Source organism: Lipophrys pholis (genome assembly GCF_963383615.2).
Source record: "Lipophrys pholis genome assembly, chromosome: 3".
NCBI lineage: Eukaryota > Metazoa > Chordata > Actinopteri > Blenniiformes > Blenniidae > Lipophrys > Lipophrys pholis.
The window spans coordinates 1,855,226-1,877,155 of record NC_137627.1 but is presented as its reverse complement, the minus strand read 5'-3'; the positions used below and the strand labels follow the sequence as shown (position 1 = coordinate 1,877,155).

The 21,930-nt window shown below is 42.3% G+C and overlaps 1 protein-coding gene across 3 annotated transcripts in view; it reads right to left on the bottom strand.

The window, feature by feature from the left end:
• The window catches only part of LOC308107712 (neurobeachin-like), a gene marked incomplete at its 5' end in the record, with an annotated part of 250,933 nt that overhangs the window by 82,797 nt on the left and 146,206 nt on the right, over window positions 1-21,930 (bottom strand). For 2 of the 3 annotated variants that reach the window (XM_080460196.1, XM_080460197.1), the window contains 3 exons: window positions 4,632-4,756; window positions 15,656-15,822; window positions 18,112-18,220. In XM_080460196.1, the coding sequence (XP_080316322.1) occupies window positions 4,632-4,756; window positions 15,656-15,822; window positions 18,112-18,220 (401 nt within the window). Of the gene's footprint in view, window positions 1-4,623; window positions 4,757-15,655; window positions 15,823-18,111; window positions 18,221-21,930 lie in introns of all 3 variants that reach the window. The other variant, XM_080460195.1, reaches the window with a different exon arrangement.

Below are 21,930 nucleotides of genomic sequence, written 5' to 3'. Positions count from 1 at the left end.
CCCTGATGTCGTTTGTCACACTTAAACATCTTTGATTGTGAACGTGGGGAAGGTTAATACCACATCACAGGGCCGCCTCTGCAGCAGCAGAGAGCTATAAAGATCTCCGCCTGGGGCAATCAGCTCCGAGAGGAGCCGCTCACCTGAAATGAGACAGCAAGGACACCCGGAGGTAAAACACCCCGTTAAACATTTGGATCAATATTAACGTGACTTCCATTTCATGCTTGCCCAATTCCAATCACCTTACAATATACTGTGATGCTGGGCGGAGGCTGGATGTAGCAGGGCAGCTGATTACAGGCAGAGGGCAGACACAGAATGTGCTGGCTAAGCTGTCAGTGCTGCTAATGGACAACGGGGCAGGTTTAGGGCAGTTTAACCTCCCATCACGCACGTGCATGATCGTGCACGCTCACACTCCCACACACACACACGCACACAGACAAAAGGTAACAGTTACAGTTTTGAAAATACAGTACAAGTTTGTAAAATAAGTTTTAAACAACTTTCTTTGAAATCAACACAATAAATAATCATTTATTTCAACTTGTAAAAATGCTAAAAAATACTAGTGTTTCCTAACTTTAGGTAAAATGTTTATGTGTGTCACCATAGGCAACTTAAGTAAAAATCCTATCGTAGCTTTCAAGTGAAGAATTGGGAGGTTAAAAACTGTCAAAATATGATATTTCTCTTTGTGATAAAAGAAAATGTAGATAATTAGAAGCTACTATACAGATATAGAGATATATATTTCAGTTTAACCTGTCATTGTGCATTACACACACACACACACACACACACACACACACACACACACACACACACACACACACACACACACACACACACACACACACACGCACACACACACGCACACACACGTATTTATTTCTACAACTTTTTGGATATTTTAGGTTTTTTTTCATTTTCCATCAGACTTGAAACAGTGATTGAAATCTTCAACTTTTAACAAATGGTTTAAAGAAATACCGCTTATAGAAACATTAGCAGTCAATAAAGTTGAGGAAGCTAAAATAAATGGTAAAGTAACACGACTTGAATAATCTAATAGAAAAATAAATACAAGTTTCCACTCATGAAAAGGCTAAAAAGCCTGTTTTTCTTCAAATCAATGGGAAAATGAGTAAGTTTGACACTTTACATGTCTGTTAATCAGCAGAGTGTTGAACTGGGGTTTTGTTTTTCCAACATATAAATGAGGCTTTTCACAATTGGGACATTTTTTTGAGCTCAAGCTTTCCTGGAAATCCACATCACAGGATATTTTTCCATCTTCAAAGGAAAGAGAAAGTGAAAGAAGTCAGTGAGATATTGTCAGAAACGGTCCAAAAGCTGCTCCTTCCAGTTTATTGTACCCAAGTGAGCTTTGTAAGACCGACATTCACCCTGAACGCATCAATGGGAGTTTTCCAGCTGGAGCCTCAGTGGTTACTGTCAGAGGGTGGACAACCTGCTGCTCCTCCAGTAGCGCCACTTTTTGAACCCCAGATAATGACTTCCAACTCAAACACGCCTCTTTGTTTTTCCACTACAAGGCTTTCGGAGCTGGGAGCCTGACACCTTCTGTAGTTTCAAAAGGTGTGAATGTTAAAATGGATCTGAAATCGCTGAGCCTCTGAACCTGTTTTCCAGCGATTCTTTAAACCTGAGCTAATTAAAAATGGGCTAAATATATTCAAATAAATAAATAAATAAAAAAAAAAAACATGACTGCCAACCGGCTCTTGCAAAACAAAACCAAGTGAAGCTCAGAGAGAAAACATGAAAGATCTTTGTCGTTTTAACCAAACCGGGCCTCCGCCACATCAAAGCTCGCAGGAAACAGCCAGAGAGTGCAGCTCACCTCTCACTGGGAGCCACGGGGCCATCCGACGACACGCCATCCCTTCCACATGACAACTTTATACATTATTCTGCTCATTAAAAGCAGCGCGTGCCAGCAGGACTCCAACAAGTCTTTAGTCACGAAGCTCAGGCGTCAAACTTCAGAGATGAAAGTGATGGCTGGGAAACCAATGGGCCGAATAACAAGATGAGCGTTTCTGACACTTCAGTCATTAAAGGAGAGGATGTACACACACGTCAGTATGAGCGAGTGTGGAGGGAAGATGATTCATATTTCAGGTTTATTCCATAATGAGTCTTTTTTGGTTTTAATACCATAAAATCGCTCTCGACATATATATATATATATATATATATGTGTGTATTTGTGTGCACACTTGACTCCTCAGCCTATCTCCAGATTTCACAGAATTAAAAGTAAAACATTTCTCATCTTGTTTTAATGTTGCACAGCAGTCAGTTTTTTTTAGAGAGACTCATCTCACAGCTCAAGGTGGAAAATGTGACACTTAAGTTCAGTAGTTCAAAAGTTTGTGGACAAAACCTTGCATCACCCGCCCGCTGCCTCTCACTGCAGGTTAGAAATGTCGAGTTTCTAACCTCCTGGAAAGCTGATTATCATAGACACAGTGGAAAGTGCTGACATTGCTAGTTTAGGATGGTCCCAAAAAAAAAAATCTAAAAAGCTTTGAAAAACGTTCTAAACTGTAAAAATAGTCTAACTGGCTCAAATTGCTGAAACTGTTCTAGCAGCTAAAACTTGAATTAAAAATGGAATTAGGAGCTAGAATTGTCTCAAAAATGGGCTAAAATAGATAAAAAAAGATATGAGTGAAAGTTAGTTACCAACTGGCCTTAAAGCCGTGCTGTCAGAGCGAGTTTGTGAAAATATGCATAATTCAACAGCTATAGGAGAAGTGTTTTGGACATTTGACTTTATTTTGCACGAGAAGGTTTCATTAAAATTGGCTTTATGTTGAGATTGTAGCCACTTTTTAAGTTTTGTAAAAACATTGTCATCACGTATATTCTGCACCACAACAAAGACAAACTCGTTTAAAGGTTATTATGGCAATATTTTACCGGTCAAGATGAAATTGTGCCGTATGTGACCCCTGAAATAAAATGCATTCATGGTCTTTAAGATTTCAGACTTATGCTTGAGAAGTGAGGGAAGCAGACTTAAGAGCAGAATTTGATGAATCTGTTTCAGAAAAAGCATCCAGTGTGAAATCTGCACCAAATCAACATAATCCACCCAAAAGAGGAAAATGGTGACAACTTGGCTTCCTTCTAGTGAAGATGAAATCATAGACGTGACGATGATTTGGAGAATTGGAGATAAATACCCTGCTTTTAACTTGCCTTATTAAATCTTAAAATATGGACTTAAAAGAACATATCTTCATTTTTTTGGTTGTATAAAATCATTAAACATTAGATAATTTAAATTCAAATAGCAGAAGTATCATTACCTTTTAATAAGAGGAGTGCTGTTTGAAGAATATAAGCGTGAGTTGGCGTCGGATGGTGCGGGAGTGGGAGGAGAGTTTCTATTCATGTTTTGATCACATTGACAGGTATACCGCTGTTTACTCACTTCCAGGCAATGTTGATGCAATAAATGTAACCTCCCCCCCCCCACCACCACCACCTCTGTGAAAAGCAGCGGTTCTTTAAATCTGTTGATGTTTCTAAGCAGACTGTTGAAAAACAGCCTTTCCAACACAGGAATCATCACATCACTAAGAGCCCGCAAAATTAGCCCGTAGCTCAAAAAATAATGGAGCCGCCACATAAATGTGAAGCAGAAGGGGAAGTTATTGCATGCGCGGCTCATATAGGGACCACCTGCCGCCGCCGCCGGAGCGGCAGCTGGCATGTGTTTCTCTACAAAGCTGCCGTGATGTACATACGGCAGTCATGGCAGAGGAAAGGCTGAAAGTAGCCAGATGACCTCCTGAAAGCGGCCGGCGGGCTCGGTTTAGGAGCTCGCCGAGACACAATGAGATCTGTGAAGATCGTCGCGATTACGTATGTGCGCACATGTGAATCCCATGCTTCCCACCGTGCAATGCAGGGCCTGCTTTCCATTGGAAGTAAAGACTGTGCAAGGAGACTGGAGTTCATATGGAAACACCTCATGCACACAGAAGGAGAACATGCAAACTCCACACAGCCTGGGTACTCTGCAGCCGTCACTAAATGTTTCTACTATCTCATTAACTGTGGCAAAAAATAAATAAATAAAAAATGCTTGATTTCAGTGTTTAGTGTGAGAAGATTTAGGCCCCTCGTGACCCACCAGACTGCATCTTTTCAGCGTTCCCGCTGTTTCCGTGGAAACGGACGTCATTTTCAAAACGATGCCATATAAACACAAAACCTTTCTGATTCGAAAAGGCCAAAAACAATCCGTTCTCACTTGAGACGTCATTTAAAACGGCGCCCTCATCTGAGATTGACAGAAGGAGGTGCTGCAAGACCGCCGGGGTCAACAAGGAAAGTAAAAAAAATAAATAAATGAAGGGATTGAGCCAATTTGTTATTGAGTTTGTGCTGCGATGGAAATGGAAAAAGTGCAATAAAACAGATGTGTCATGTTCATTTCACAGGACTCATAAATAACGCCGTCCAATAAAAGGTCTCATAAGCAATATGCTAACCTATCGGGACGGGCCTGCGCTGGACATTTATTTGGTAATTAACTCTTTTAGTGGAATTGTTGGTTTTAAACGGTGGAGACGCTACACACTCACCGTAGTCCTGCAGCGACTTGCACGTGACGTCTAGGTGGGTGGAGCCGAACGGGTTTCGGACAAATCTCCGCCTCCGCCGCAGGTCGTCTTCCCAGTAATCAAGGCGCCAAAAGTCATGATACTGGCTGTGGAGGGAGAGAAGAGAACTATCAGGTTAGGAAAAAATAACAGTGATGCTCTGATTCTTATCAGGGGAAAAAAACAACAAAAAAAACATCTCGAGATGAGAAATCAGGCCAAAGATAGCAGGCTTATTAGGCTGAGTAGTGGCACGCTCGGCAGAAACCCACTAATGTTAACTCTGCTTAAGCCTACAGCATCAGAACAGCAGGGAGCAGCAGCAGCCCCACACATAAATCACAGACACTCCCATTAACAAATACAGCATCAAATTACAAGTATAAATGGCACAGCTTGCCTCCTTTTTTTTTTACAATGTTTTTTAACAAGTCTTGTAAATCAAAGGTAGGAACCTCGACGCAGACAGCGTGGGGTTTAATGATCGGGGTCTTGGGGCGTTTGAGGCATGCACCCATAAAAGAAGCCCCCCCCCCCCTGCGTGTGTGGAGCCATGATTAAAATAATGTGCTGAAATATTCATTGAAATGATTCCCAGAGCCCTGAAGCAACCCAACAGAAAATTGCATTTTTATTCATTATTAATAACAGTGAATTAGGGTCGTAAAAAAAAAAAAAAAAAGAAAAAAAAGAGGAGAAAACAGTTCCAGCATGTGGTAACCATCTTTGTAAATGATTATTCCAACATTAGCGAGGACCTGGGATAATTTTATAGCTTGCAGCTAATGCGAGCCATTAAGCATCAGGACGAGCATTAGGTTTCTAAGTGCTGGTTCTTTTCCAACCGTGCACGAGCTGGAGCTTTTTCAAAGACTTTTTCTTAGCATTGGAGGGGAAATACAGCAAAAGAAATAATGATGGTTTGCTTTAATTCACCGATGCCAAGGAGGAGGAACACATAGAAAACATGCTCCAACGTGAGAAAACCTGTTTAGTTGATTATCTCTCTGTTGCCAATAAACCTCAGTTACGCCGCAGCGTTTCAAGTGAAATCACTTTTTACAATTTATTTAACACATCAACATTTTAAAAATGTTATCCGTTTCCATGGAAACGGCGGAAACACTGAAAACGATGTAGTTAGCATACCAGGCCACAAATTGGCGCTGCCGTTTGTTTTTCTCACGACGCCGCCGCCGAGAACAACTCGCTATGGACATTAGCACTAGGAGGACATTGGTATGAGCAGACGACCAAGTTGGATTGTCACTGCGGTGACTCTCAGCCAAACGATCTCGTTTCTCCCCGTCGTTTTGAAAATGTTTCCCGTTCACACGACACCATGGAAATGACCCAAAATGATGTAGTACATGTGCCAAGCCTATAGGCGGCGCTGTAATTCTGCCACAGAAAGACACCAAAAATGGAGAGGAAGACACAGAGCGTGCAAAAGAAGAGAGGAAGACTCCAACATCTCGCCTTATTCAACCATCAGTGCATAGCATCAGTGGCCAATTTATTTCACTCTGGAACCTGATTGGCCAAAAACAATGCGGTTCCGTGAAAAGGCGCTGTGGAGAATATGGACGAGGAGTCATGACGCTCTGGAGGCAAACGTTGTTACTGTCCATCTACTCGTGCATGAGCAGAACTATTGTCTACGGCTGTGGTGGGAATGCAGTCGCTTCAGAAATGTTGTGTTTTATCCCATTTCCAAGGAGATAGAGTTGGAGCATCTTCCTTAAGTTTTATATATAAATTACTAAATTTCCAATATCAGCCGTCCATCACCTAATCCAACAAACAAGCGTCAACAGAAAAAGAAAGGCTAATTGTTACATACTCTGCTCTGCTGCTCATCCCACAAATGCATGTCCCTTCCATGTCAGCTCTATTTAAATGGAAATCCGGCTTTCCATTGGTTGAAGATTTATTTCTAAAGAGCATTGTCGCAACAAAGGATTATTTTAAAAGTGTATCAGACTTGTTTATTTGTTTTTATAGCTGTGTGCATTTCTAGGAGTAATAATTTAAATGTTTATTGTGCAGCTGTCAGTAAAGTAATAACCGATTTTCATTTGTTTCTGTTGGAAGTACAAGCGAATAGAGAGAAAAAGTGCCGTGCACACACAGTTTAATGCCTATAGACAGCTTTATTGCCATCTATTGCACAAACATGATGTACGTCCAGCAGTATAACAGAGCTTGTCATGCTACCATCTACAATCTCATGTTTTTCCCGATATTATTAAAAAGTAGAATAGCAGAGGCAGTGAGCCAGAGCTGGAAATAAAACCTTGGAGCGACTATTGTGTGTGTTCAAATCCAAGCAGAGGTTTGAGCTGGATACTGTACAGCATTGGCAGGCAGTCGTCTGTTTCATTGTAGTGTTTGTGTTTCTGCCCCCTTCCCTGCCACAGCATTGAAGCAGTCTAAACAGATTAAAGTGTTACAGCGGATCACATCACAAAATACAGCCTCCTGCACCATGAATATAATATCTACCAGTGTCAGAAATCAAGAGGCTCAGGAGACTTAGCCGGGCTCTGACAGCAACAAGAGCTCAGTTTCAGTTAAATATCAATCAAAACTCGCTCCGTGTGTGAGTGTGTGTGTGTGTGTGTGTGTGTGTGTGTGTGTGTGTGTGTGTGTGTGTGTGTGTGTGTGTGTGTGTGTGTGTGTGTGTGTGTGTGTGTGTGTGTGTGTGTGTGTGTGTGTGTGCACATGCTGCATGCACAAAGTATGAGGAGCTGCCGCATGCAAAGCAAGAGTGAACGCCTTGAGCTTGTCCCCTGTCAATCTCCCTCAAAGCTTAACGGAGGGAAAGAGAGACGTCAGTGAGTGGAAAGGAGACACCCACGTAAATGATATTGTAAATGCAAGATTACACAGTGTGAAAAAATGTAAATCCACTCTAGGCAACTGTAGGCGATTACTGCGGGAGATTATGTCCCCGTAATTCTCAGTGCAACCAGACAGCAGATGCCAGTGGGGGATAGATCCGCCACTTTGAAGATTCCCTTATAACAGCATTAATTCCCTTTACTGCTTTTCATACGGGCCGGGGAAGGTTGTGGACTGTGGAGCACAACTTTGGCTCCAGTCAATATCCTCATTTGTCTTTAACAGTAATGAAATGCACAACAAACCAAACCCCTCCAGTTGCTGATTAATGAGTCGGACGCCGACATTTTGATGTTTCTTCCCGTTGCTTTGTCCCGTGCACATGGTTTGAGTTTGGCTGTGGTGTTCTGCTGTTGGAAGTGATATTCTAGACGGTGTGGTCACTGATTTTGCACGGTGCCTGCGGGGTTCCTGCTGAAGGACCCTCCTCTCTGAGGGTGGTCCGAGAAAGTCCTCAATCTACAGCTGGGAGATACCAACCTCCCACCTGCAGGGTTCCACAATGACTCCCGGAGTGAGATTTTGAAGAAGATACCGGCCGGCGAGCAGCACACATGCGAAAGAGCAAGCAAGAATTTAAATCAAACAAACCTGGCAAGCATATTTAATCTGACGAGAGAAAACATCTTAAAGGTTTTCAATCATTTCTGTGGATCTCGATCTTCTGCTTAGCAAATTGTCCAAATAGCATTCATTAAGTAGCTCCTCATTTTACACATCAAATGCGTCTGGCTTCGTGACAACCGTGAAGGATCGCTGCACGCCGGCCCTCCAGAAACTGGCAAAATTTATTAGTCCCATCGCCCATCAATCACCCAAATGGATTTCAAACCGCATTTTAAAAGCTAATTTTCCTGCACTGATAACCTACAGGAAACAGGAGTGCCATTATTTATAGTGGCTTTCAGACTTGCTAAGTGCAGGAGGATAAATGTGTAAGCGGACTATCGTCTCCTCTCTTCTCTTACAAATCGAGTGTTTAAAGCATCCATCTCTCCTCGGGAAGCCGGGCCTGAAGTTTCTGAGGTGAGAGATGCAACACTGCAGTGTACTGGGGGGGGGAGTGTTGTGTTTGTTCGCCGGAGGAAAGAGGAAGCCGACAGGCATGGATTGGGAATACCACGGGAGGTGATAACAGTTTTATCACAAACTCAAACATCACCGAAGAAAAGACGGAGACTTTGACAGCTGACAAAGTGGATCAGAGGGTGAAAAGTAATTAGTTCCTTATTATTATTATGTCTGATTATTTTGACAACATGCTAATGCTTCCGTAGCCAGTACTAAAAAAAATTTAAAAAATCATGTAATGTTTCATGCAAATGGTAGATTACCGATCAAAATGTCTCATACACTTTGCAATAACATCAACTTTACAATACATATGCAGGGTGGAGCATGATGGGGGGGATAATCCCCCTCCTGCAATCTACATATCCCCCCTTTTGGATAATGGCACAAAAGAGTATATGAGATTATAAACAAAGCAGTTTCTTTTTACGCTCTATTGCATTGTTCTTTAGCTGTTAATAATTATAAAATCTAACCCCTTCCCTGCAGAAAAACCACTCATTCGTCTGTTTTAATGAAATGACACCATGTATGTAGCAGTAAATACTATACAATCATACTAAAACTTAATAGAAAAGTGTGAAATAATGTCAAACTTTAATTAAAGATTTCTTAAACATTTAAACATAGACCAAACAATAAAAATAAACAAGATTTAATGCTTTTCCTAATATAGTTTTCTGGGGATTAATATAAAATATGACCTCTGAAACTGGAAACTGATTCTCAAAAGCACAAAATAACTTCATGTTTTTCAAGTTTGTTGGAGAGGCCATATTGAAGAAAGACAAGTCCTGCATGGCTGAAGATTTCCTTCTTTTTGTCGTTCTGCTGTGAGGAGATGTGTGTGAGGCGGTCAGGAGGAAGGACAGGGACATGCTGATTCAATAAAACACCATTATACCCCTTTTAAAAGCTTCCATTGGTGACATGAGTAGGGGGTAATTATTATAAATACCAGTAATCACCGACAATTCTATTCAGAGGGGCACCGACTGGTTTCTGTCACACACACACTCCCAAACACACACGGACATTGACACTGAACACATCAGCTTTTTAACAAGTGGTCTTTCTTTAGTTGTTAGCGGTCCCGACAGTTTATAACTACAAGAAACTCAGAAACTTTGATGAGGAGTTTGACTTGTACGAGTCAATGCATATATATATATATATATATATATATATATATATATATATATATATATATATATATATATATATATATATATATATATATATATATATATATATATATATATAAATACGACCGATTGAAAACAAACTTTTTATTACTAGTATTTCCCCCAGTTCACAGGCTTGGCGTGCACAAACAGATTTTTGGAGGGTATTCTGGCACCGTCCTTCCTGACTGGGTCCTGAGGTCCCATTAAAATGACATCCAGATCTGAGGCTGTGTGATGATGGGGATATCACACGTCATGAAAACCATCAGGCCGCCAGCAGGGACTGAAAACCAGAGTGAAGAAATGTGAAAACATTTCTTTCCCACCAGATCATTCAGTTTTATTTGGGGGGAGGGGGGGTGGCATTTTTAAGTCAAATTCCTCGACATGCTGCAGTTCGATGGGAAATGCCAATTTAAAAAAAATAAATAAATACAGTGTGCATCCAGAGTTGTGACTGGCAACCAGATGGTGATGAGCCAGTGCTCTCAAAGTAACGCACAGTGATTTCCGCAAATAAAAAAAAACAAACCATCATAAAAGTTTGATCATGCGTCTTGCGGATGCCAAGTGTGAAGTGACGGTTTGGTCAACATCGTGATCAGATTATCACAAAGGGCTGCAAATGATACGGGACACTTTGATCTCTTTAATTTTGTCATTGCTTATCATCACTCGGTTTGAGACCGTGGCAGACGGAGGGGGTTGCTGAGCTCAGATCCCCATGCTTCTGGTTATTGGATATGGCTTTTCTTTTGTAGATGGAGAGATAAGAGACGGGGTATTGGACAGAGACGAAAGGGAAAACAACAGAGCAGCAGCAACATTAACTTCAGGTAATCTGGAGCAACGAAGACAGACAGACGCGGTCGGACGACGGATGAGGAGCCGAACTGGACCGTCAGTGAACTCCCCACGCAGACGCCATCTTTCACTGCGAGTGTGGCAGCGGCAGGCGATGCCCAGCTCCATTTCAGCACCCATTGAAATTGATGGTGGTGTTAAATGGGCTTCTTTCCAGAGATAATTAGCGCAGCGTACAAGGTTAAGAGTGCCCCGGAGGAGCAGCCTGGTGGAGGTCAAAAACAAATCTGGATATCTGGGTTCTCACTCAGCAAACACAAAGGAGCAGTTTTAACTCACAGCTAATAAATACTCAAAACACAGCATCACTTCCAGACAGTTAAAAATAGAAAAAGCATTTCATTGAACCTTTTCTTCATGCTCGACGGAACAATTAGAATGGATATGCAAAGTACTGCTGCCTGCAAACAAAAAGGGCACTTAAAGCTCATTTATGTATTTTATTTCTTTGGAGAAGATGAAACAGAGCAGCTATAGATGTCAAAGAGAAGACCAAATCCGAATTATATCTTCTTTACTGCTGAGCTAAATTATCATTGTATTGTCGGAGACCTTGACCTTTGTTTTCTGCCCTCCAGGGGTCATCCGACCTCGAAGCCTCCGAGGCTGTAAAGCTCTCTAAAGGTGCCCACCCCCTCTCTTTGTGCTCTTCTATTAGAATTGATAACCCTTTCAGGGAACACCAAATACTCTGGGCACATCGCGAGTAAAAAGGTTCATTCCATCACAAAGTTATTATCCACAGGGAGATTGTTACCATTCATCACGGACGGGAGATGAAACTCGCTGTTAGTCAAGGGAAACGGCTGTTTCACTGCCCTGCTGCAGATCGATATATGCCGCCATTTTCCTTTCTCTCCTCCGCTACAAAAAAGTAATTATACAGAAGAAATGTTGACAATCAATAGACTAGTCAGGTAAGGTTAAGGTCTGCGGAGGAGGCCAGCCGAGGCTCCTCTGTCAGCTGTCAGTGATGATACCGAGGAGGACGTCTGCACAGGAACAAGGAGAGCTCTGCACGCGTCAGCCCCTTTTTAGATCTCTGGGTGAGTTCAAACTGTAAGTAAGGAAGTCAAATATACACAAAAACCAGAGTCCAAAGTGGTGCGCATGGAGCCTTCTCAGAGTCTAAAAAAAAAACAAAGACAGATTCTAAGATCGAATGTAACTCGAACGGAACGGCCGAATGCAGCGAGAGTTCGTGAAAACATGCACATCGGAGGGTTGTGACGCTGTTTTGGCTCGAGAGCAACAAGCTGCGTCAAACATGAGCTGGAAGAAAAACAGTGACAGAGAGAAGTGCAGATGGAATTTTCTGTTTTGATGCAAAAAGTGAATAAAAGTTTTGCATTTACACTGCAATGGGCTGAAGACGGTGTAGTTAGCATGTTGGGCCACTAGTGGGGGCTGTTGTTTGTTTTTGTAATTAACCCACATACACACGTGTGCAGAGAATAAATACGCTGTACACATTAACAATGGGAGTACACAGACATTTGTAGGGAGATCTATAAAACTCACAGGAGATTAGGAGGCAAACATCCTTGTTATTCTCCGTCTACTTGTGCAGAAGAACTGCCGGACATTCTTCAAAATGTTGTGTTTTTAGTGGCTCTGAACTCCGTTGTCGTGGAAACAGACCCTCAGAATGCGACAAAATATTTACATTTTCACTTGAAATCACTGTCATGTAAACTGGGCCTTCGTTTTTTAATCGTCTTTTAATTGCTGTAATAGTGATTTGTTGTTGTATATTTTAAAAGTGTGTCCTAGTGTGCTATAAATCTTAGTTTTATTTACCAGGGCACAAACAAATTTGATCTTTAATCCCAATTGGAATTTTTTTTTTTTTTGGGAGTAAAAAAATAATAATCATATGTCACATAATTCACCCCCCCCCCCCACAAAAAATGCAATTAATTTGCAAATAAAGTGCTGAGTTATACCAACAACACATTTAAAAAGCATTTGGGGTCCGGGTAAGAATTTATGGTGGTGTCACAGTGAGGTGGTCCGATGCTGAGAAAGTGGTGAACGTTCATCTTCAATGAATTCATCCGCCTCGCCTTGACATCTACTTTCACTTCAGACGAGCCTGAACTTTATAATCCACTGGCAGGGTTCAGAGGTCAACAGCAGAGGGGACCAGAGGGCGGGGAAAATCACTCTCTCCCCGGAAAAAAAACTCTGACATCCAATTTTCAACTTGATTTATCAGTGTAAAGCTAAAATTGATAGTGTGTCATTACTGAGCTGGGAGCTGTCTCAGAGCGATGTATCAAAGCCTCCTCATTCTGATTTAGCTGGGCGGATCAATACCACCCTATACTGTTTCAATTTGAGGAGTATTGATTTTTCCATGCTGACTCCATACAAGGGGACATTCATCATCAAGCAAGCATATAGTATGATCTAACGGGCCACCGCGGGTCTGATCTGGTTATTCTTCAGCTGGATCACATGACCGCAGAGCAGCTGTTCTCAAACCGCTTCCTGGTCTCTGGGTATTGTTGTACGAGCTGCTGCACCGTTCCAGCGCCGCTCGCTGCAAGAAAAACAACAGCTCAGAGTAAAGTGTCTCTCTGGGATGAAGATAACCTGCACGACTGCAGTTCAGACAAAAAAATATATATAAATCTGATGAGGTCAGTTAACAAACTGCGCGCGCGCACACACACACACACACACACACACACACACACACACACATCAAGTCAGTCTTTTTTCTCTCGGCGAACTATTTGTAATAAATCCCACACTAATGATAAATATCCTCTGGCATGTCTCCAGGCAGAACGGAGGTATTAAAGGCGATTTCTGTGCATGAGGGTGAAAAACAAACAACTAAAGTCTCATACTCCCACACACACACACACACACACACACACACACACACACACACACACACACACACACACACACACACACACACACACACACACACACACACACACACACACACACACACACACACACACACACACACACACACACACACACACACACACACACACACACATTACAGACAGCCACCTCAAAATGCTTGAGGGCTTTATATTTTACAAGAGCAGCATAAATGGGAAAGTTAATGTAGCATTGAATAAGACTAAGCTGCTGAACTGCAACACTGCCCTGAGCTTGTGAGCATATTGCATCATTTTTCTTCGCCAGCAGGTTACCATTAAATTTGAATTTGTTGGAAGTTTTGCGGTATCATTTACAATGCACCCACGCTCAATAACCTTTTGTTTCAATGCAAATGCTGCGCCTCCGAGAGGGGCTCCATAAATATTTGAACAAGAGCCCAGAATTCAAGCCAGGAGATTTTCATGGGTTGTGCGGGTTCAGTCAGTTTTAGAAAGATCTGTATTTGTGAAGTAAAAATACTCTAACTAAACATATATAGTTGTTCCGACGTTAATTGCAATACATCGTTTGGCTCATAATGTTTCACAGTGTTATTAGTAAGCGATGACACTAGAAACACAAGAATACACTTTTTTATGGAAAAAAGAAAAACAACCAAAAAAACTGTGTACGGAATAATCTGTTTTGGGTGGAAATCACTTCAAAGGTGCAGAAAATACAGCCGTAAAGAAATATTTGCTGGAGCAGCCAAAACATAGTTTAAGATTCCATACAAATGTGGCTTCAAAGCATTTTAATAACTAAAGCAAAGCTACTGTTCAAGCAGCGTTTGGAACAGTCTGCATGGGTAAAACGTCTGACCTGAATCCAGTAAATCAGATTTTTAACAGATGGACATTCTGAGAGCAAAACAGAGTTTGGACAGCAGGTTGTAATTGGAAAGCTGTGACTCCTCAGTGTACTCTGTATTCCATCCCAATCACTGTGCAGCTTCACCTGCATGGAGCTTGTAATGGTTATAACAACTGCATGCACGTGGTTCACTCTGTAACCAAACACAGTAATCATCTCAGCTTTTAGGTTCGATGGTTATACAAACATGTCTTGTTGTACATTCTTATCTCTCACCTTTATCCAGATAGGACAGAATTTAACCTCCAAACAAAACCTGCTGCAGCCTTGCCTGTACTGAGCTCTCAGTGTTTCGTCCATTATAACAACTGGATGCATGTGATTACATATAGAAGGGAAGATACACAGCCACATTCTTAGTTTTAAAGTGGTTTTTTTTTTTACCTCTGATCTGCATCCAGCTATTATCATTTTAACATAAAGAAATAAATGCTCAAACAAATCCTGCTGCATTTTCACCTACATGGAAGATTTAATAAAAATGTTACGCTTGTGGTTGCATCAAATAGAAAACAAAGATTGATTTGCATATTCTTAGCTTGTAGTTAAGTTGATAATACGAACATGTATGCGTCTATAATCAAACTTTGCTTCAGTTTCACCTGCATGGAGCACTTCAGACATCTCCGTTATAACAATTGAATGCATGTGGCTACATGGATAATAAAAGATAAGAGAGCCGACGCCGTAGCTTTTTAACTTCAGTAGGTAATCCAAACAGCATGTCGTAACACCTCTGTTTGTCTAATATATATATGTGGCTCTTGATCCTCGGCCGCCGCTCTGTGTCTGTGGGACCATGTGGATATGAGCGAGAGGTGGGCGGCAGAGCCGGAGAGCCGCTGGTTATTTTAACAGGGCCCGTGGGGAAGGCGGCAACTACCACCAGGTGCTGTGCTGTGTTACTGAGAGGGTCAATGAATGCCTGGACAACACTAGAGAAACACCCCAACCCCCTCCCCCTCCCTCCACCTCGGTGCGCTGGATGACTGGCCAATCAGCTGTCCCGGGGGGATTAAGCCACTCCGCACACTGTAATTGCGTTTGCTGACCTGATCGCTGACCCTATCGGATCCTGGGAAAATGACATTAACTGGTGGCTCAGCCCTGTGACTGCAGAGTATTGTGAACAGGTAACTTTAGGTCCAGTAGGTTGGAGCAAACTGTGGGCGTCTGAGGCTGAACACGGGGGGGTCTTACCTCTGGGCCACCGTCCCCCAGGCACCGTGCTTGTTGGTGAGGATGTTGACGATTTTCTGCTTTAGCTGGTTCGCCGTCACGTGGTCCCTGTGCTTGGCGGCGCTGATCAGGTGGTCGCACATCTTCTCTTCGTCTTTTCTGTCGGCGGCGTATTGGGTGCAGTTGGACTGATTCAAAAACAAGGAGAAAACGGAAACGAGCGGAGCCCATTGTTTATTTATGAACATAGGCGCGGTGTCCACAGCCAAAAGTAATGTCAGACATTGTACTAATAGCATTTGAGAATGTTTTACTCCAATAAAGTCAGAATAATATATATCCTCTAATGGAGCATTTGTCACGCTGAAGAATGTTATGGCTTTATTCAACACACTTGAGTGCATAAAGATATTAGTGGACAGCTGAGAGATATATTCCTGCTCCCTCCGAGGAGTGCAGTAAATCACTGCAAGCACATGAAGCCAGTCCATTCCCTAACTGCGGACAGATGAGGCTCCCTGCTACGGAGCTGTGAATGGTGCTATTAGAGGAGAAAGACAAATACTCTAATAGATTTCAGAAAGGACACCGTATGTCAAGGTCTGCAAAGCCACACCGTATGGAGAGACGTTCGTCTGGTGCAGGAAGCAAGGAACAAAACAGGCTGCAAACAAAAATGAAATAGAAGTGACGCTGATAATGTCTGATCATAGTGAGGACAATCTCGCTGTCTGGATTATGAAATTAGAATGAACTAATTAAAAATTACCTGACTGAAGTATTAACTTTAGATGAATTTCCCGGAGTGGGTGCGACAGAAATGTACCAGGTGGCTAAAAGTAAAGTGAAGGAGCACATGTGGCTCCATCTTTGCTGCTAAAACAAGATTGTCTTACTTGGCCTCCCCGGGGGAACTCTGGCTAATATTCACAATCTAATTTGCTAACAGAAGCCGGGAGTTAATTGAATTTCCTGCTTTAAATTTGAATTCTGTCAGATATCATACCTCAACATATTCCTCATAAAGCGGATAACTCAATCTCTGCTTGTCACCTCGGATCACCACGTGACGCCGTGACAAATATCAAACATTATTTATCACCTTAAAGCACGTGACGCCTCCACCTGACACCAACCTAATTGTAAAAATGTCTTATCTGCGTACTGAATCTTCAATCTTGGATAGTGGGTAATAAAGTAATGTCAGCTGGATGAAAAGTGTGGGCTGTCTGGAGTTGGCAGACAGAACGGATGGGGCCAGGTACACTTCCCCCTCTCCTGACATTGCATATCTAGCCGTCTCTTCCAGTTTATCCGGCAGGTCAAGGATCCTCCAGAAGTGTATATCAAGCAGCTGTTTGAGGACGGCTGCTTCTCCCAGATAAGGAACTCATCACTCTTCAAATGTACAAGCTGTTAACACAGGTAGACTGTGTGTGTGTGTGTGCGTGTGCGTGTGTGTGTGTGTGTGTGTGTGTAGCGTAGCTAATCTCAGTGTTTTTATTGACGTGTTTTTCTTCCCCCAGTTTTTCTAGTGGGGGAAATTGTTCCTTAATAGAAATGCAAGAAGAAGAAGAAGAGTAAGAAGAAGAAGTATTATCATTATTAGAACAACCGACTCAGAGCAGGAGACTTTCTCAGAATGCTGAAATGAGAGGAGAATCCCTCCCCCCCTGACACGAACTCGGGTTTGAATCCCTCCCCACAAGCTGTCCTCTCCTTTTCTCTCCTCCTATCACCAAATTCCAACCAGAACAGCAGAAATGATCCACCTCCAAGTCTGGTTCTGCAAAAAGTCTCTGCCTCTGGGTCTGGTTCTGCAGGTGTGTTCCTGTGGAGAGGGAGTTTTTCACTTCTGCTTGCTCAACATGGAATTTGTTGGATTTTCTCTGTAAGAGTGGCTTGAAAGGACTATGTTGTATTTGGTGTTATATAAAGACAGTTAGGAAAATAGAGCCGTAGTTTTTTTTTTTTACAGAATTAAAAACAGCTTGCTTTTCTTTCTGTCTTCAGCAGGAGTGATATGATACAGGGGCTCAAGTACAGAGACAGGAGGTTACTCCTGCAGGTTCTTTCTTCTACCTTATATCACATCTATAAGTTAATATAGCTGAAATAGCCTTTTGCGGCCGGTAATTAAATGACTTAATAAGAAGTGTGAGGATGAGGAGGTAATCCTCATGAGGACACAGAGGGAAACGATTACTGGGCGTGTGAAGCTGAATGGCTGTTTCATAGTAATCGGATTTGTTTTGAGCTCATTAGCAGAGTGACAAATTCTATTTCCAAAGAAAGATGGTGACATTAAAATTTGGACAAGCAGAGATTGCGAGTGGTGCGATTCATTACACCACATGTGGGTTAATCTAAGCCCGACATCTATGCATTATAGCAACATTCTTGTCATTGCACACATAATTAAAAGTGCTTTTCATGAACTTCCTTCAACTTTTCACTTCAGGTGGGGTGGGTCGTACCTCAAACTCCGCATGCTTGTGCACGTCCTCCGCTCGCTGTCTGTTCAGGATGAATTCAGCCTCATTGGCAACCCGAACTATGTGATCCTTCATGGCGTGGCAGAGTAACCTTTAAAATTGCAAGGAAAGTTTAATTCAGCAGGCTTTGCATGTAGAGAAAGACGGAGAGATCTACTCTATCGATCCCAAATTAGAAAGATGATGTGTGACCCAGTAAAATATGCAGATATCAGCATTCGTGTGTAATAATAAAGAACACAACCAGCCAACCTCTATACTGCTTGATGGATACTGATGGATCAGCAGTCCATCCCAGGGCAAACACAGAGAGAAATACAGGTATACACACTCCTGTTCATTTACAGGCAATTTCTATCACCATTTAATCTTGAAAACACGTTTTGAGATTGAGAAAACAAACAAAATGCAAACTCAAAACAGAAAAGTCCCAATTTTCTTGCTGTGAGTGAAAAACAAACTCTCCATGACCACAGTGTGGAGCACTAAATGAAGAACTGAATACTCATGGTTCACAACCTTTTTCTTGAGGGACTCACATTGGCAAACCTGCCAGCTCAGCCTGTACCTTCAAAAAAAGACAAAAGGAACCTCATAACACATAATAAATATGTGAAATCCAGTTTTATTTTTGTTATCCTGTAACAACTTACTTTTCTCTGATGACAAACTCGTTGGTGGACTGGTGCCTCTTCAGATTGCCGTTAAGAAGCTTGAGTTCAGCTCTAGTGTGTGTTGGTACGCTCTTTCTCTTTTTGACTGATTCATCTTTTTCTTTAGCCTGACACACCTCTTATTGTTTCCTCCCACTGCTTACACTTTTAATGGAAATGCTTAAACTTAGTTTTGTGACATGAATTAAATGCAGACTCAGCTATTTTTATACCTAAACTATATGAGTTTAACACCCTTGATCTAATGATACCCATTAGATCAAGGGTGTCAAACTCATTTTAGTTCAGAGGCCACAACCAGCCAAATTTCATCTTGAGTGAACCAGAACCAGTAAAATAGCTCCATACTAACCATTATTTACATTTTAAAGTTATTTCTTTGTCGTGGTGACAAGTATACATGATGGAAATGTCTCTATTTTTGGAAAACCAAACAATCACTACCAATAATTACTCAAATCTCAACATAAAACCAATTTTAATGAAACCTTCTGGTGCAAAATACAGTGAAATATCCCAAAAATGGCTCCTAGCTGTTGCATTATTTGTATAAACTCACTCTTACTGTGAGACAAGTTTACTAGCAATGAGGTCACCGATATCTCAGCTTAGTCCCAGTGTTTGGTCAAGTCTGCTACTCTTCAGATATTTGTAAAAATAAACAAAAAAAAAACAATAACATGGGGTCAGGCCCCCCTGGTTGGGAATCACTGCACTATATACTCTAAATTCATGTGAATTGTGGTTCAACTCCAATTCTATACAATAAAAATAAATACATAATGTCTGGACAGACTGTGGGAACACAACACATGTAAAGTAGTTTATGTGCACATCCACCTAATTAATGAAGAAGCACTCAGGTTTTATGAGCTGCAGCGTCTCGTCCTGACGCCCCCTTCAAGAGGAGCGGGGCTAAGGCCAATCCGGCTCATCAGGATCTGGTGACTCTCCGCTTGGTGAAAGAGCAGCCTGGTAAACAGCGTCATTTGTCTGTGTTATGGTGCAAGGCCGGGGGTCAGTGACAGATCCCTCTGTACCATTAAGGAGGGAATAGAGTGTCATTAGAGCATCGGAGCCTATCTGGCATACTCCTGATTGACCGAGCATCTCTTCCCACTGACCGCGACACAAACCCCACCGCCCTCACCGCTGTGGACCACTTCTCACATGGCCGACTCCAGAGGCTCCGTGGTCTCATTCATATTTAAATTCCAGCGTCTTTAATAACTGAAAACACCCTGGATATTGCGTGTAGATTACATGCCATTTTACACACCATTAGGCCAGCTTTGTTTTAATTAAAGCAGCCCTTGTTCCTCTCCAGTGCTTGATACAGAGTGTAATTTTCCCTGCCGTCCTGAGGAGAGGCAGCAATCCCGAGGCTGCGTTCATCAGCTGCTCCTGCCTCTTTAACTGTTGACAAGCACTCATTAATAGACACAAGTTCACCGTTCAAAGACGGAGGCTGACAACGGCGAGCTTTGTTTCCAAACCAGGAATAGATGAGAAAGCACGATGACAAGTGAGATTTGGAGATGGAAAAAAAAAAAATAAATAAAAGAGGTGTAGTCTGCCGCTCTTTTGTGGTGATAGAGAGCCGCCGCAAAACAGTCAACAGTGACGGAGTTACATGTGAGGCTACTGATGCTACGATTTTTAAAGAGGTGGATCACCTAAAAACGGAGACAAATTTCATGGAGAAAATCCAGCAGCGGTTTTACAAAGGCAAAGATCAGCACTGCTAGTTGCTGCATGTATTGTTGCTCCCACTGTAGAGCAGATTCAACGTCTGTCAGCCACGCCTTGTAAAACAAATGTGCCCGACTCCCGCCACCTCGGGAGCTGCCGAGTTAAGCAGAGTAGGTGGATACAGACTTGGGTAAGACTGGGAAATTATGTGTCTGTCAGCAGCACCCTGGACAGCGCCGTGGAGCTCTTCCTTTGTTCCGGGGCCAGCAGGGGACAGGCGGGCAGGAGAGCCCGGGCACGGAGGAGGCACGGCCAGATGGGTCAGCAGATGGGTAAGGAGGCTGAGCCGCCCCTGATCTGCTCTTCGGGAAGGTCTGGCCACACCCGGGGAAGGAGGCACAGTGAGACCGAGGCAGACGATACAAGAAACAGGCTGCACTCTCGTCTCGGTATCTGTGCTTCATCCAATCACAGCAATCTTATTTACTTTTAGCCCCGACAGAGCAGTCAACGAGGGTAAAAGGCTTAGAGCTAATAAACGCTGTGCCAACAGCCTTTTTATGTCTCTGAGAGGGGAAACAATTATAAGCTACACTGATAACAGAGGAATGGTTGAGGGGCTCGGTGGCTGTGTGGTTTCACTCATTTTAGTTGAACTGAGCAGGAGGACGAATACACAACCTATATATAACAACTCCAAATATTCCTCTTGGTTTTAGCACATTATAAAAGACAACGTTAAATTAAATATCCCTCGATGTTGATTCGTTGTTTTGGAAAAGCAACAAATGACTAACATTTTGTGTTTAATTCAGAAAGTAATTACGCTAAAATAAATCAAAACTGCAATTTCTTTCCCCTTCAAGTCGATGTTGGCAATAAAGGTTTCCACTTAAAGGAAAACACGATTTCTGCAGCCTTCAGCAGGCATCTATTCACAAATCCACAGACATATTTAATTGACTGTAGCTCGATCGCACTGATCTGCAGTGTCAGTGTTGCATCATGTCTGATACGTTCCCCACAACAGGAGGATCACTGAGGAAAAAGAAAGTTATCCCTAAAGCTGGAAAGGACTCTGCTTGGTCGCTTCTGGCCCGCGGCCATATGTTTGACACCCCTCCTCTCATGACATTTATTTTCAGGCCATCTTTATTTATTTTGATCTTATTGCTGTCTGTGACTTTTCAACAGACACATTTATTTCACCGACTGTGTTTTTGACTGAGCAACGTACAGAAGTGTGACATGTTCGGACTGATTACACACCCATAGTCTGAATGTCTTGAGGACCACGGCGTTAACTCTACACCAGCAAATAACTCATTTTCTCTGCTTTCTGGTGGTCGGTGGATTTTTGAAATACCATAAAAGGTGTTGGTCATGAGAATTATGCATGCTAAATCCTGTCAGTGGTGTGAATTCAGGGATTAAC